The following is a 16,212-nucleotide window of genomic DNA, read 5'->3' as shown; positions in this document are numbered from 1 at the left end:
CCCCCCCCCCACACACACACAGCCTGCATGCTTCATTAAGGTGATGCCAACACGGTGGTTTTGTTCCTCGGCCCACTTGTTTTTATCCTCGTTTAAGCGATCAATGGAAGGAATAACTAGACAAAAGGGAGAGATGATCCTCCATGATTTGAGAGGGAAAATGGGTCAACTTGCCCATGAGAATGCTACCCACCTCCTAAGTATTCATAAAAAAATGTCTTTAAAATCCACAACACTGAACTCTGTGGACCGCTCCTTGTTTGTTCCTTCACGGTGTCCCATCTCTTTGATGTATATGCTTCTCTCTGGCAAACAAACTTCTGTCTTAAGTCTTCAATCTTCTCTTCATTCAGCCCTCTATTTAGAAAAAGAACCAACCAAGAGACCCGCCCCCCCCCCCAAATACGAGTGTTATTTATTCAAACTAGTGAGAAAAAAGAAAAAAGAAAATACATATATAGTAACAGCGGAGTTATACATGAATAAAGAAAAGAGTGAAGGATACGCTGGGGAGAGAGCACAGCAAATAAAGGCCCTAGCCACCAAGCCTGACAACAGAGTTGGATCCCCGGGTTCCTCGTGTTGCCCTCTGACCACCTCCACGCGAGAGTGTGGGTCGCGCTGGACATAGCTTTGGGCCTTTTGGATGCTCGCGGACCTGAGTGGGAACAGTTTTTGGACCAGCAAGGGAAGCTTCCGGTTGGTTAAATAGCACTCTGCCACGGAGCCGACCACGAGGCCCAGAACACTGGGTAGGAACTGACGCACCACGCGTGACGTCAGCACCACGGGCCGCACGACTCCTCGCCGCTCCCTAGGCGAGACCGCCTTCCTGATGCCCGTCACTTCCGGCTGACGCGGCGCGTCGACCCGCCGTCACTTCCTGCCGCTACCGGTGTGGACGGTGGTGGTGGCGGCGTGCCGGCTCTCCGGCGCTCCCCTCCCCTCCTCCCTCCCTCCCTCCCTTGTCCCTCCCTTGGCGACCGCGCGTCGCGGGGACTCCGGACCCGGCCTCGGCGTGAGTGCGGGGACCTAAAGCAGCCCGAGGCGCCGCGGCTGAGAAGAAAGGCGACCGTGACTCTCGGTCCCCGCTCCTCGTCACCGCGCTCGCCGCCGCCGCCGCCGCCATGGCCATGAGGCAGACGCCGCTCACTTGCTCCGGCCACACGCGGCCCGTGGTGGATTTGGCCTTCAGCGGCATCACGCCGTACGGCTACTTTTTGATCAGCGCTTGCAAAGGTGAGCCGAGCCCGCGGCTCCCGACCGCGGAGGGGGTGGGTGGGTCATAGCTGCCCATTGAAGCGGGAGACAGAGCTGCTGGAGCAGAGGCTTCTGCTCGCCCCTGCCACCAGGCTTTGTGTGCCGTCCTCCCCACCGCGTTTAGTGCTCCTACTGAGGACCCTGCACTGCGCCTGTCTGCACACACAACTACGTTCTGTTTCCCAAGGACTCACGGGAAGGAGAAATTGGGCCAGGCCGAGAGGAGTGCCGCTTACGTCTTCTCACTCATCTCGTTGTATCATCCCATTGTGGTGCGAGCCTCGTTTTTCAGAGGATGATGTAGTTTCGCGTTATTTGGTCCAAAGTAAAAATGTCTATTTAGGTACCTTTGACACATGTCTGTGGTGTCCAGACTTATAGTTTTTCAAAAACGTTTTTATTCGTATGTGCCTGTGTGCACGCGTGTGTATGTGGAAGGCGTGCCCAAAGAGCTTAGAAGAGGGTATCACATTTCCTAGAGATGGAGTTTTAGGAGGTTGTCGGCCTCCAGGAGGGTGCTGGGAATCGGAATCAGGTCCTCGGTCCTCAGAGCATCTCCCAGTTCTTTACAGTTGCTTTGTAGTCCAAGTTTGCCGGGGTAGCGGAGGCCTCTGATAGGGTCCCAGAGCCCCTTATGCGTCCCAGGAAGAGTGACCAGGACTCCATGGTGCGAACTCTCTGCTTAGTCAGAGTAAGTGGGAACAGTCAGAACAAGAACTTTGCAGTGTGCTGCTCACTATTTGCTGTTATGTTGTGGACTTGCAAATCACACGTGTCTTCAAATATCTTCTAGATGGCAAGCCTATGCTCCGCCAGGGAGATACAGGAGACTGGATTGGAACATTTTTGGGTCATAAAGGTGCTGTTTGGGGTGCAACATTGAATAAGGATGCCACCAAAGCTGCCACGGCAGCTGCAGATTTCACAGCGTAAGTGGAACTAGCTTTCTTCTCTCTGAGTTGTGTGCTGACATCATCAGAATCTTCAACTTCAGTGAGGAATAAAGGTGTGGCTCGGCTGGTGCCATAGAGAACACACAGGATTCTGCCCTGGGTCTCTGAGCATCCCTGTCTTCAGAGAGTCCCCAAATGAGTCTCTTCTGATTGAGACCCGGAATCTTGGTGATCATTATGCAGCTTGGATAGCGGGTGTTGGTGATGTCCTTTACAGATACTTCTCCAAAGTTAGTGCTATGTATAGCGATGTCCCCATAGACACTTTGACTCAGTCTTTATGAAATGGCTCTAGACACATTCACCACTGGGTCCCAAATAGTCTTAAAGATTGCTGTCAGAAAGATTCTTGATTTTCCTTAGATCCTTATTATCATCGATTTTTGATTCTATCAGAATTCATCACATTGTAATCTCTTGCGTTTGCCGCTGCCTACATTCAGGCTCACATTAGCTCCGAACTGCTGGGGACTTTTCCTTCTGTTATTTGTATTGCGGTCACGTGTCTTCTTAAATCAACTAAATCATGCCGCTTCTCTTGTGAGGATTTGGTCTTTAAGTTTCTCTTCATCACCTTAGGTGCAGAGGGTCGGAGTCTGGGGAGCTTCTAAACTATTCAAGTGCCTGCTTAGTCTGTGGATAAAGTCCTTTTCTGCTCAGGTGTTTCTTTGAATGACCTGCAGTCATGAACCACTGTAGTAATGGAGAAGTCACCTTGGTGACTAAGTTTACTTGTGTTTTGATATAGTCTGAGATTGGCTAAACCCTTGCCACGCTACACTTTACCTGTTCTTTGGGTTTTGCATATATTATCAAACTGACTTATAATGATTCACTTTGCTCTTTTGAGGCATGTGTCATATTTTAATGTAATTTTTATGTATGGCTACTAGCCTGTGTTTGTAGTCACCTTTGTTTTTAAACTAAACTTACTATTGTGTGTGCAGGCGCATGCACACCATGTTGGGTATATGGAGGAGGTCGGAAGACAGTTTTGGGGGTATGGGTTCAGGGATCCGACTCAGGTGGCCAGGCGCCTGCTTTGCCTACCCAGTCACTTGCTGGCCCAGAGGCAATGCTAAGAGCTCCTGTGTGATGATAGAGCAGCGAGCCTGGAGAGTGAACGTGGTCTGTTGATTTCTTGCTGAAAAGAATTTCATACTTAGGAGCAATTGCAAATGTATTTCTAACGTTGATTTAGGCAAATTAAAAGTAAATGGTTGTGGGGTGTGGGGCACACACCTCTTTAATCCCAGCATTTGGGAGGCAGATGCTGCAGGATCTTAAGTTAGAGACCAGTCTGGGAACGTATCAGCTCCAAGCCAGGACTGCTGATAGTGATCCTGCCAAAAAGGAAAAAAGACAGAAAGGAGGATGGTCAATTATTGAAGATAGAAAATTAAGTAGAGATTAGCATTTAACATGAGGATGCAAAGAAGTTTGAGCACACAGATATGAGCATCTGTGAGAGCTGAACGTGGGGCTTGTCTGTGCGGAATAGGTCATCTTGGGTAGCTAGAGTCAGGAAAAAAAGAGGTTGGGGCAGAAAAGAGAAGAGACGGCCGCAGTTGTAAGAGAAATACCATGACACTGTTTCTCTCAAACATGTTTTTACAGCCATTCATAAAACTCTTAAGTGTATAATGTGTAAGATTAGATAATGAATCACCAGTTCCTGGTTCTTAGGTTCTGTTAATGCAGAATGCTTTGCATTCTTGGCCCTTGGTGTAGTTCTGCTTGCTCCTTAGCACCTCTGCCTCTGTCTGAAATCTCTGGACTTTTTGCATGCACACTTATGTACTTGGAGTGGGCTGTTGGCTGCTCACTTTTATTTTATTTTTACTTATGCTTGTGTTTTGAGAAAGGTCTGTGTAATTTAGGCTAACCTAAATCGGAATCCTCTTTCTTGTAAGTGTGGGGATTATACCCATCAACACCTAGCCTTCCACCCTCTTGATTTACACTTTGTTTGCTCTGTATCAAGGTCTAATATTGTAAAATTTTAAAGTAGTTAAATTCAAAGAAGTCCTTTATAGTTTGCTCTGGCATGCGAGTAGATAAAAGGATGAATTGAAATGGTTAAAATATTCTTTAGGCTTGGTTAAAGAAATACATACGTACATATATATGTATATATTAACTGTAAGCTAAAAATTAGGTTGAGTTAACTTATGAATCTTGCATAAATTATTATTTTTCAATGTCAAAGAAAATTAAAAGTTAAAAAAAGTCCTATGGAAAAATCATCTTTTGATAAATCAAGTATCTTAATAAGTACTATGGGAGATGCATAATACACTTATGGAAATATTATGCATATAATATTGTATTGATTTGAATTACCATTATGTTTAACCCTGTATTAATGTTATGTATTATTTGTTTCTGTTCACATTTAGCAAAGTGTGGGATGCTGTCTCAGGAGATGAATTGATGACCCTGGCTCATAAGCACATTGTCAAGACTGTGGATTTCACACAGGTGTGGGAAAATGGAATTTTGGCTAGGGATGTAGTTGAGTGTGCTACACTGTTTGCATAGCACACGATGAGGCCTGAGTTCCATTTGAGATCAAAGAAGTATTGCTGGGTGCAGAATGGCAGCTCCTGTGGTGCAGGAAGGAGATGAGGAGAAGGCGGGGGCAGAATGGCAGCTCCTGTGCCATTTGAAGGAAACTTGAGCTTGGCAATTGTAAGACGTTCACAGTGGGCTCCTAGAAGAACTTTGGTAATTATATTTAACTAACTATTAAAGTGGTGAGTCTAATGTTTTGTTTTGTTTTGTTTTCAGGATAGCAATTACCTGTTAACTGGGGGACAGGACAAACTGTTGCGCATATATGACTTGAACAAACCTGAAGCAGGTAAGCACAAAGTAGCACATTGTGGTTTTACCTTTCCTTCCAATCACTGGCTAAAGAGCTATAAAAATTTGAAAGTTAAGATAATCACCAAAAAGAGGCATCCATTATTCTCCTTCATTGTTAAAATCTTAGCTTTTGTCAAAATGTATCCTGTCAGGCTTTTTTTTTTTAATGAAACCTGCCATTTTAATATTTGCATATTTTATTGCATAGCTCAAAACGTCATTGTGGTGATGGTTTTGTATTTCATGATACTAGGTTCTATAAAGGTACTAGACCAGTGTTGCTAGATTTAGGGTAATGAGTAGTGTGGCCTCTGGGGGAGAGGATGCTGAGACGTCAGGATGCATGGTAAGGGTTAGGGTTTCAACTATTTAGCTGTGTTCATTGTTCAAAAGAAACATTCTGTAGGTGAAGACAGGGTTATTTATGAATTCAAATTGACATTAACTTTTAAAAAGTACATTGTGATTAAACAGTTGCTCTGTAAGAGTTTGTTTGGAAAACCCGTTCTAAAGCGGTGGACTGTCCTTACCGCCGCCAACAACATTCATTACCTGCTACACGTTTTCCTCTCTGCCTGCTTTATGGTATACTTCTGCTAAAACATCAAAATGTTGTTGACTTGTCTGCCGCAGTAAACGTGGTTCAAGGTTTGGGTGGACGCTCCTCAGCCTCACCCTTCCCCAGTCTGGTTTTGAAGGTGGCTTTTCCAGTAGATGAGCAGTAGAAGTGATAGCAATTAATGGAGCTTTGACTGGATGTCAGACAAATGATAAGCACCTTAGGTGTATGTTTTCACTTGATCCTCATATGTACAATTTCTATTGCCCTTTTCTAAAGATGAAGAAATGAAGTGTCTTTCATGTGAGTTGCTTATTTTCCCTTTCTCCATCCACCCTCTACTTCTTGTGTGCATGTGTGTGCGTGCGTGCGTGCGTGCTTGCGTGCGTGTGTGTGTTTGTTTCTCTCTCGTTAGTTACTGCCAACAGTGACTTGGACAAAGGTCCTACAGGGAAATTTAATAGGAGGATTAGCTTAGTACGCTCTTGTTCCTGGTCCATGTTCCTATCCATTATTAGTATTTTTGGTGTACTAATACTTTTGAATATATAGCCAGTGTAGTAAACTACCTTTGAGGGGATAAGTCTCAGCCTCACAAAGCAAGGTTGATTTCGGTTCGGTTCATTGTCATGCAGATGAATTAGTGGTGCACTATAGAAAACCTGAGCTCATCTGATAGACATCAAGCTGGAAATGGGCTGGGCTTTGGGAAGTGTTGTAAAATTAACAGTTGTTTTCATACTGCTCAACTTAGAAGCCAAATATTAATTGTTCATTTTAAACTGTTTCATCTAAAGAACCCAAGGAAATTAGTGGTCATACTTCGGGTATTAAAAAGGCTCTGTGGTGCAGTGACGATAAACAGATCCTTTCAGCTGATGATAAAACTGTTCGGTAAGTTAATTTTTCTTCAGTAATTTAAAGTTTGAAGAGTATTTTACCTTGGGGTTTATAAATACTTTTAATAATCATGTAGGAAAAATGTATATAACTTAAATCAGTATATATAGGTTGCATTGACCTGGCACTACTATCACGTGGGGTAGAGTTCAGAAAGTCACTAAAGCTGCTGATGTGCAGCTGCTCTGAGCATAGTTACGGACAGATTGCCTGAGGAGGTTTATGATGCCCTTAAACCTTTGTGTGTTAACAGCTATTGGATTTTTCTGTGAAAAGATTTGTAGCTGTTAGATAGACTAGAACAACTCTTGAGATTAGTTAAGCTAGGACTAGGTGTTTTATAACATAGGAAAATATAAAGTTGATTTTTACCAGCAGCCTAACAAAGGTTTTTACATTTCATAGGAATTTATAATTTGTAATGGAAATTATTTCAGTTTTGATCATTTCTCGTGGATTTATGAACAGATAAAAATGAAGTGTTTTTTTTCTGGTCTCTGAATAAATATTTCTTATATACTCATTCATTCCTTCATTTATTTGCAGGCTTTGGGATCATGCTACAATGACAGAAGTGAAATCTCTAAACTTTAACATGTCTGTTAGCAGCATGGAATATATTCCTGAGGGAGAGGTCCTGGTTATTACTTACGGGCGGTCAATTGCTTTTCATAGTGCAGTAAGGTTTGTCTGATAAATTCCTTCATTTATTTTGGGGATGAAAAGGGTAAACTAGCTTATTTTAAAAGTAAGGGTTTGAGGCTGAAGAGATGGCTCGGAGGTTAAGAGCACTGGCTTCTCTTCCAAAGGCCCTGAGTTCAATTCCCAGCAACTACATGGTGCCTCAGAACTATCTATAATGAGATCTGGTTTTCTCTTCTGGCATGCAGGTGTACATGCAGGCAAAACACTGTATACATAATAAATAAATCTTAAAAGAAGAAAAATGTTAAGAGGCTGGAGTGCTGGCTTAGCTGTTTAACAATGGCTGTGCCTCTTAGGGAGGAGTTCTGTTCCCAACACCATTAGGCAGCTCACAGTCACCTGTGACTCTCCACATACATAAAATAATCTTTTAAAAAAATTAGAAGGGTTCTACCAAAAATTTGCATGTGTGTTTTCAAGACTGGGTTTCTCTGTGTAACTGTCTTGGCTGTCCTGGACTTGATGTGTAGACCAGGCTGGCCCCAAACTCTGTTATCTGTCTGCCTCTGCCTCCTTGATTGCTGGGACTACAGGTGTGTGCCACCATGGCTGGCTGTTGCACGGTTGTTTTAAAGGCAGACTGTTACCTGTGCTGTGTAATACACAGGCAAGTGTTCCCACACCCCTTAACAGCTGTTTCTTAGGGTGAGCATACTTTAATCAAGAATTAGCTAAATTACAGCTACCTAGGGTTTTTTTTGGCAAATTTTATATTCTATTTTTGTTAAAGGAACCATTTACATTATGCTGTATATTCCTTACTATGTAGAAATCACTATGATACATTTTTTTCTGTTTTCTAATTACATTTTTAGAGAATCGGGGCCTGGGATAGAGCTCTGATAGTGCATGTATCAGTTGCGACTTGGGCACTGTAGCTAATGTTGTGGTATGTCTTGGTTCTCAGGACTGGAATCTTGTAAGCACAGTGTTGAGGCTAGCTGCAGTACAGACTGTACAGTCCTCAGCCTTGACACTTAAAGGGCCTCTGTGAAGATTACACCACATCACCCTCTGACTGTAGTCTTAGGGTATTGTTCTGAGAATACTTCAGAGTTCAGCTTCATTGAATGGGAGACAGAAAAGTGACATGGAAGTTCTAAACATGTAAGGGAGCACAGTAAAACTAACAATGCTGAGAAATACCAGATTGTACAGCTATAACTCTCATCTCTGGACCATGCATTTCTGCTGTAGACTGTTGCCTCAGATCTCATTTGGTAGAAATTGGCCTATTGAATATTTGAAACAGCCAAGTGTGTGTCTGTAATTTGAGATATGTTACAGCTAATTTTAGGGGTTTTGTTTGTTTTTGTTTTTTGAGACAGAGTTTGTATAGTCCTGGCTGTGCTAGAATTGTTGCTGTAGACCAGGCTGGCCTTGAATTCAGATTTACCTACCTTGCTGGGTGGAATTAAAAGTTGTGTGCCACCATGCCTGCCTATTCATATGTGGCATGTATTGATTGATGTTCTATATTGAAATAGTTTTCAGAACTGAACTGAAGCATCAGCATGAAGCTGATAAATGAGTTAGACTAAAGTCACATCCAACAGCCAACTTAATTCCGTGCATCAGACAATTTATATGCTGAGTGTAAACAGCAGTGAGTACACAGACTGTATAGTCACTGTACAGTAACAGCGGCAGACAATAGTGAGCAGTGTGAAGTAAACTCCGTACTGATCCTGCCTTAAAAAAATAAAAGGTCCCTGCCTACTGTTCAGAACATGGAGTTCCCGATACCAGCTATCTTCCTGAGATTAACAATCTTTTGAAGTTTTTCGCTCATGTTAGTTTTTTTTTTTAAGTCCATTTACACTTGACTGAATGTATATTTAACGACTGTGCCTTGGGTATCAAGATTTAGGAATAATTATAATGTGGATAGTTATTTTATTTATACAGGAGTAAAATTTTTGTAGACATTTATGTTTTTGTGGTTTTCTTCACAGTTTGGAGCCAATTAAATCCTTTGAAGCTCCTGCAACCATCAATTCTGCGTCTCTTCATCCTGAGAAGGAATTTCTTGTTGCAGGTGGAGAAGACTTTAAGCTGTATAAGTATGATTACAATAGTGGAGAAGAGCTAGGTGAGCCTCCTTCCTTGTCCTTGAGTCAGCACCCTGAGCTTGTGGGTGTGTGTTAAATGACTTTCCACAGGGCTTGCCAGAGACCATTGGGAAGAGACACAGTTCATAACAGCAGCAAAGTTATAGCTGTGAAGAAGCAACAAAAAAGACTATGGTTGGGCATCCCCACAGCACCAGGAACTGCAGTAAGAAGTCGCAGCATTAGGAAGGTTGAGAGCCACTGCCTTAAATAATTGACTGTCAAAATATTAAGTTCTAGCAATGAGTATCTTAGGTATTAGCCTATGGTGTGTTGAAAGTAAGTTTTCCAGCCAACTAAAATGTAGTTTTAAATGAAAATCTCAGATCGTTTATCTGTTATCTTTATCAATAAAGACCCAGGAGCTAGATGCTGTGGTGAAAAATCTGCTAGCTCAGAGAGCCAGAGAGAAAGCACCTAGCTGACCTTCCAACTCAGCTCTCTTCCTAATGGGAAAGGCCCAAAAGGCTCACTAGCTCAGCTGACAGTCCATGAGGAAAAGGCAAAAAATCCCAAGGTCAAAGGCTTGCTAGCTTAAAGCCCAAAAAGCCAAAGGCCAAAGAGCTGAGGAGCTCAAGAGCTAAGAGCCAAAGATCTAAATGCTCAAGAGTGCCTCCTGCTTCTACATGCTGTCTTAAATGCCCCTCAACTCAAAGTCCCTCCTACTCTTTTGTCCCTGTCAATTTGTTTCTTGCTCCACCTCTTGGTCTAGGGTTAACTTTATTAAATTCTGTGTACAGAAAACTCTTGGACTAAAGGTGTGTGTCTGTGTGGTAAGGCTGGCTGAACCACATCTTAATCACCTGTTTACAGTAAACAGAAAATTCTTGGCCTTAAAGGTGTGTGTTAGGGCTCAACCACGCTAAACAAAAGACAGGTTTTTACTGTTCACAATCTCAGGGATCACACTGGGATTAAAGTTCGTGGAATACAAAAACTCAACTTGTAATATTAAAAAACAAAGGTGTTTTCTCCATTTTGATTAGAAATATAGACCCATTGACAAAATATGCTGAACTCTGTTTCCTTTTAACTGAGTTTATCTTGATACTTCTGTACTGTACTGTACTGTAGTGACTCTTCAGACTTTATTGGGGGGAATATCTGCATTTCCGGTGAAATATGAAACATGCAAGGATATTTGTTCTTTCTAAGGAGAGAACAGGTACTAAATCTCATTTAACTATCTTCCTTCAACTGGGCAATCCCCAAGAATCCCTAAGAGTCTCTAGAGAATATATAGTGTTATGTTAATTATATTTTAAATATTATATATTATTTTAATTTTTCTGAGTCTTGCTACTTCCAGAATTGTTATTTCATATTAGTTCTTAAGTAGAATGGTTAAGCTGGGTGTGGTGGCACACTCCTGTGATGCCAGCACTTAGGGAGTCAGAGGCAGGTGGATCTCTGAGTTCAAGGCCAGCCTGGTCTACAAAGTGAGTTCAGGACTGCCAAGGCTACACAGAGAAACCCTGTCTTGAGAAACAAAACAAAACAAAACAATATAGAATGGTTGATAAATGATAATTTGAAGCAAATATATCCTAACTTTGTAGTATGTATAATAGTAGTGAGATAGTTCAGAAAGCAAGACTTTTTGTACCTTACATACCAAATCCAAATACGTTTTGTTTTTAGTTTGAAAATCTTTTTTCTGTTTATAAACTGGAACTTCTTTTTTCCTTACCTGTATCTAACTGTTCTGGTTTTCCACACAAAGAGCTGGGTTGATACACAAAGAATAGCAAGCAGCTTTGTTTTGTTTCTTGGTGTAAACTGGTGTGGACTGGGGTTGCTTAAGTCGGGGGTTAGAATGTTTCAGTCCCATGTTCTTTCCATCCTTCTCAGCTTGAGAACACTGTGGCTGGGCTGGGGGAGGCGCTCAGCAGCCGTAAGACCCAGCCTGTGCTTAGGGCAGGAAGGGATGGGTAGATGCTGGAAATTGGTCCTGGCCAATTCAGGCTTTGTTCACATAATGTTTTATCTTGGTGTGGCTCAGAGTGAGGGTTGAATTCAGGAGCTTTGTGTGTGATGGTCAGCGTTCCATCCACCCAAGTCCCTCTCAGGTGCTTTCATTCTCTGGCTAGTCAGAGATGAGAAACTCCAGAGTAAGATGGCGAGACCTTAGATTATTTATGAGTGACACAAGTAAGGGTTGTGCTGCTGTAGAAAACCCTATGATCCATACACTTCTCCTAAAATGTCTTTTATTAAAACGTAAGGCCAGTATTGAGCCTGTGTCTCACCACTGTGGTGGGATTGGGAAGCCTCAATAGCCTAGATAGGGAATTAAGAGAGAAAGTATGTAAAAGAGCTCCATCTGGTGGCTCTCTCTAGACATGGATGAAATTGGTTCCTGTAAAAGCAGGTGGTAGATTCAGGACATAGAAACTGGGATGGAGCTGACAGACTTCAGCTCTAGTCTCTAGAGAATTTAGACTTTATTGACAGCTCTCAACTCTCGGTGGACCACGAAACCTCCTTTTCTTTTTTAAAAGACAGTCTGTGTTGGAGCACAGTCACAAGAATGATGCATAGTGAGTAATAGCTGAGGGACCGTGAGAGGCCTTTTCCTCAGGTGCATTTTGTTTCATGGATTGTTCTTGGGTTTTCATGCCTCCTGTGAGAAACATTTACATTCAGTTTATAAGACATTCTTATTCCTGATGTCAGAACATAGCTATCGAGCCCAGCCTGGTGACAGGATGTGCTGAATGCTGCTGTACCCTGAAGATGGATACGGCCTTCTGCCTTGCTTTTGTGCTTTCTCAAATAAAATCTCTAGAGCCTACCAGACAGTTGTGTTTCAATGGACTCTCCTGAGAAAGTCCTGGGAAAGGGCTGCTCTGTATGTGCATATTGGAGTTTATTTACACATTTTTCTGAACTCAAGCAACCTTCCTTGGATCATTGCTTTTTGTTTTGTTTTGATTTTTGTTTTTGTTACCGTTGTATATAAAGAATACCGAAAGTGAAGTAAGGTCGTCTACAGCATTAGTAGGTTACAGCGGACTATAGTGGCCCCATTCTTTCAGGTCCACAGATCCCACATCCAGCAGACAAGATATGCAAGTTACCAAGTCTGCCTCTGATATAGTGAATTAGAAAGGGCTAACCCTAGGGAAATGGTAGAGGTGATCTCCCCAGCAATGCAGATGGTATCTTTTTAAGTAAATCAGGATTTCCATAAACATTACCTTTACAGTTATTAAAATCTGATAGCCCCTCTCTTCCCCTTTTTCAGAATCCTACAAAGGTCACTTTGGTCCCATTCACTGTGTGCGATTTAGTCCTGATGGTGAGCTCTATGCCAGCGGTTCAGAAGATGGGACCTTGAGACTGTGGCAAACTGTGGTAGGGAAAACCTATGGCCTGTGGAAATGTGTGCTTCCTGGTAAGAACTTTCAAAGTTACCAAATTATAATGCATAGATTTTGTACCACTTACTCTGTTTCATTGTATCTATTTCCTTTAGATTTTGAATTGTGAAGCCATGATTCTAATTGAGCAATGTCCTTTATGTGATGAGTTGAGTGAACTGAATTTAACTAGGGAGATGGCTCAGTGATGACACACAGAAACAAAACTAGAACTTGTTGGAAAGCAGTCTTACAGTATTACTTGATCCTTACCACTGAAACATGTTTAGTTTAAAAAAGAAGCCAACAAGCCAAATACTAATTACTAATCTCAGAGTGGCTGTAGTAGTAGAAGTGATATTGATCTGTCTGTCACAGTGACTTTTAAATGAGGGATTGTCTGTGGGAGTCATGATGTCCTTTTGTGCTTTGTAATCAGTTGTCAACTGCTTTTCTCTTTACAGAAGAGGACAGTGGTGAACTGGCAAAACCAAAGATCGGTTTTCCAGAAACAGCAGAGGAGGAGCTGGGTAAATTACAAGTTAATTTAATTTTTCTAAGAGTTTTGGGGATGTAAAAATTGAATGTTTTGGTCAGTAGCCAAAGTAGCTTATGAAATGTTAAAAAATCATAGGAAGCTTAAACACAAGTGTGTAAGCGTTAGCTACAGGGTTCCAGGCCTCATGTGCACTGTGGACATGGCTGACGAGAGTTACTCTTGTAAACTCAGGGGGCAGGTATTGTTTTCACAACCCTTAGTTTAGAATTGTGAAATGAGGTATGTCCTGCAAAAGTGACATTTACACTTGAGACTTTGGGATGGGCAGGGGCGGCTGGTGAGGTTTTTGAAGATGCACTGTTGATGATGGTATGGACAACAGAAAACTGAAGACAAGCCAGGGAGCCAACAGTGAAGAACGCTGTTGTCTAGCTTGAAGAGAAAGAGCAGAGTGAGAGAGGAGTAGCTGGACCATCCAGTCCCTTGTTTGCTCTGTTACAGCCTCTGGTCTTAAGTGGAGGAATAGATATAAATTTAGGAAATTGCCTTGGCACATAATGTGGAGAAAGAATTACACTAGGGACAATAAATTCTAGGTTAGTATCTGTGGGACAGACACCAAGAACAGGAGGAAGGTGAGTTTGTGCTTACTGGGAGGATTGGCAAGATTGATAATGGTTAGATTGGAAGCTAGGTCTCTGCTCATCTCTGCACTTGAGGTGATGGGGAAGGGAGAGTTGCCCACGTACTCTAAGGTCAGTGTCCCTCCCCCTTTTTGATACTATTAGAGCCTGTGCCCCCTCACCTCCACCCCAAAGCAGTGTTCAATGGTTGTGGTTTTAAATTGCATGACCTTAAATACTAACATTTGATTCCTAAAGGACAGGGCAGGACTCACAGAGGATGATTTTAATTACATGCTGATTGGGTATTTGGAGTCAGTCAAGGCTTATCCTGAAAGGAGAGGAGTGGGAGTTAAACTGGTGTGGAGACAACAAATGGCTATGCCTGAGCTTGAGCATGAGTATGGTGGCCTGAGTCCAGTTGATAATGCTTTGTGTTTTCTCATCCTCCCCACTTTCCTATTCATTTCCTCCTTAAACAGAAATGAAGATTTCCTTCCTCCCTTTATTCAGTTGACTGTGCTTTTGTCTTTTAATTGCAGAAGAAATTGCTTCAGAGAATTCAGATTCCATCTATTCTTCAACTCCTGAAGTTAAAGCCTGAGCATTAAATGGATGCTGCAGATACTAGATCATGGACTGAACAGCAGAGACCAGCATCAGCCTTCAGTCCTCTCTGCCTGAGGCAAAGAGGGCACAAAATATTGGGGAATACGAATTAGCTCCAGTGCTCGAACACTATTCGGGGTTGCCTGTGAGTGAAAGTAGCTGCGTGTGTGAGGTGCAGGCAGGAGGACTGTGCTCACATAGTGCCATGACCTGCTGTCTTGAACGATCAAGCCAATGTACAGCTTCCATCCTTACCTAAATTCCTCATAGCCATTTATGTTATGGAGAACAAAAATATATTGGCCTATTTTTCTGACTTTACCCACAAGCCAAATGCCTTTTTTTCCTCTTGGCTTAGTTGTGAAGAAGAGGAAATACATGATAAAGTAACTGGTCTGATCTCTTTCATTGTACACTGACTGCTTCTAAACAGCTAATATTTTTAGTTATCTAAATAAAATGCCTTTAAAACAAAATACCTTTTTTTTTTAAATTCTGATACATTTAAATATTAAAAGTGTAAATACCCAGAGAGTTTTCTACATCATCACAGCCATCCATAGCAAAAGACAATTTGGCTACAGAGTCTGAACTAAACATTTCCTAATTTGAAATTCAGTTATTTGCTGGGTGTTCATTTATCTCCTTTCAGATTGATAGAATTGCTTTTTATTGCCTCTTTAAACATGCATGTTAGTTACTAAGAGGAAGAAAGAAAGGAAGGAAGGAAGCAAGCAAGCATTAGAGCAGAAAGATGACTTGAAACCCCAGTTCTTCTGCAAACCACTACTGTACATAGAACATCTGCTGTTTGTACAGACAGACACATGGTTTTATGGAACTGTGTTAATCATTAATTTGCAGTATTTCAAGACATATCGACTATCACATTATTAAAGTTTGGGTCATTCAAAAAGTCATCAGCCTTCTAATTAATTGGATCAGTTGAGTAAATTTGTAGTTTATTTACTTATGTTACAATATGAAGAGACTAAATTAGTAATTTGAATACCTTTAATACTTTGCTTAGAGGAAAAAAGCTAAGGTTTGACTGGTTGGTGACAGCTGAAAGAAGATACTACAGGCAGTGCTGGTCTGGGAGAGCCAGGGGAAGCATGTCCCAGGCAAAGTCCATTGACGAGCCTCTGGCGGTGGTCCATGTTTAACATGCCTTGTTCTCTGTAGCAGAATTGTTAATGTACTGAGATTAGACTGAGAGTCTGACCGTAAATAAAATTTACATGCATCTTTTGGAATGGAAGTTGCTTGGTGTTAATGAAATTAATAAATTAAGGGCATTTCTTAGTTTTGTGCCATTGGTTTCATATTGGTGCAGCAGGTTTGGAACCTGAACCAACATGTTTACTAATAGATCACAGTGTCCTGAGGCTGAAACATGTCTCCCTTGAATAAAAGTCCAAGGTGCTGGCAAAGCGACATTTTGCCTGGAGTCACCAGGAGAAACTTGCTCTACCTTCTAGGTGCTCCAAGATATTTTCAGCCCTCAATCTCTCAACTCATTTCAGTTTCTTTAGTGACTGATGCTACCTTAAGTTCAGGTGCTCAAGGGAAAAGGTGCGGATGACCCTACATGTGTGTTCTGATCCGTACAGTGCGGATGACCCTACATGCATGTTCTGATTCGTGTGTCTGGCCGCGTGTCTGACGTGGGGCCTCTCCAGATCTGTTCTTTGCCTCTCTTGTGTTTCCACCCTGGCCAAGCTGCTCATGTCATTCCTCGGCTGTGGTGCCTTCCTGTCTGC

At 42.1% G+C, this 16,212-nt stretch overlaps 1 protein-coding gene across 1 annotated transcript; it reads left to right on the top strand.

Moving 5' to 3' along the window:
• The first annotated feature begins 943 nt into the window (after positions 1-943).
• Positions 944-15,705, top strand: STRAP (serine/threonine kinase receptor associated protein). The gene is made up of 10 exons (XM_084766490.1): positions 944-1,239; positions 2,054-2,189; positions 4,613-4,694; positions 5,004-5,076; positions 6,438-6,534; positions 7,087-7,224; positions 9,201-9,337; positions 12,604-12,753; positions 13,183-13,248; positions 14,383-15,705. The coding sequence occupies exons 1-10, from the start codon at positions 1,128-1,130 to the stop codon at positions 14,442-14,444; spliced, it is 1,053 nt and encodes a 350-aa protein (XP_084622616.1). The 5' UTR covers positions 944-1,127; the 3' UTR covers positions 14,445-15,705.
• Positions 15,706-16,212: the final 507 nt, after the last annotated feature.

The sequence above is a fragment of the Acomys minous genome (assembly GCF_964271855.1).
Source record: "Acomys minous genome assembly, chromosome: 17".
In the NCBI taxonomy this organism is placed as follows: domain Eukaryota; kingdom Metazoa; phylum Chordata; class Mammalia; order Rodentia; family Muridae; genus Acomys; species Acomys minous.
Note: the sequence above shows the minus strand (reverse complement) of the source record. Positions and strands in the feature narration are given on the sequence as shown.

Bases quoted from the DNA above. Each gene is read 5' to 3' on its own strand.
- STRAP (XM_084766490.1), top strand. From the start codon at position 1,128: ATGGCCATGAGGCAGACGCCGCTCACTTGCTCCGGCCACACGCGGCCC. The intron at 1,240-2,053 runs GTGAGCCGAGCC...AATATCTTCTAG, and splicing joins TTTGATCAGCGCTTGCAAAG to ATGGCAAGCCTATGCTCCGC. The intron at 4,695-5,003 runs GTGTGGGAAAAT...TTTTGTTTTCAG, and splicing joins AGACTGTGGATTTCACACAG to GATAGCAATTACCTGTTAAC.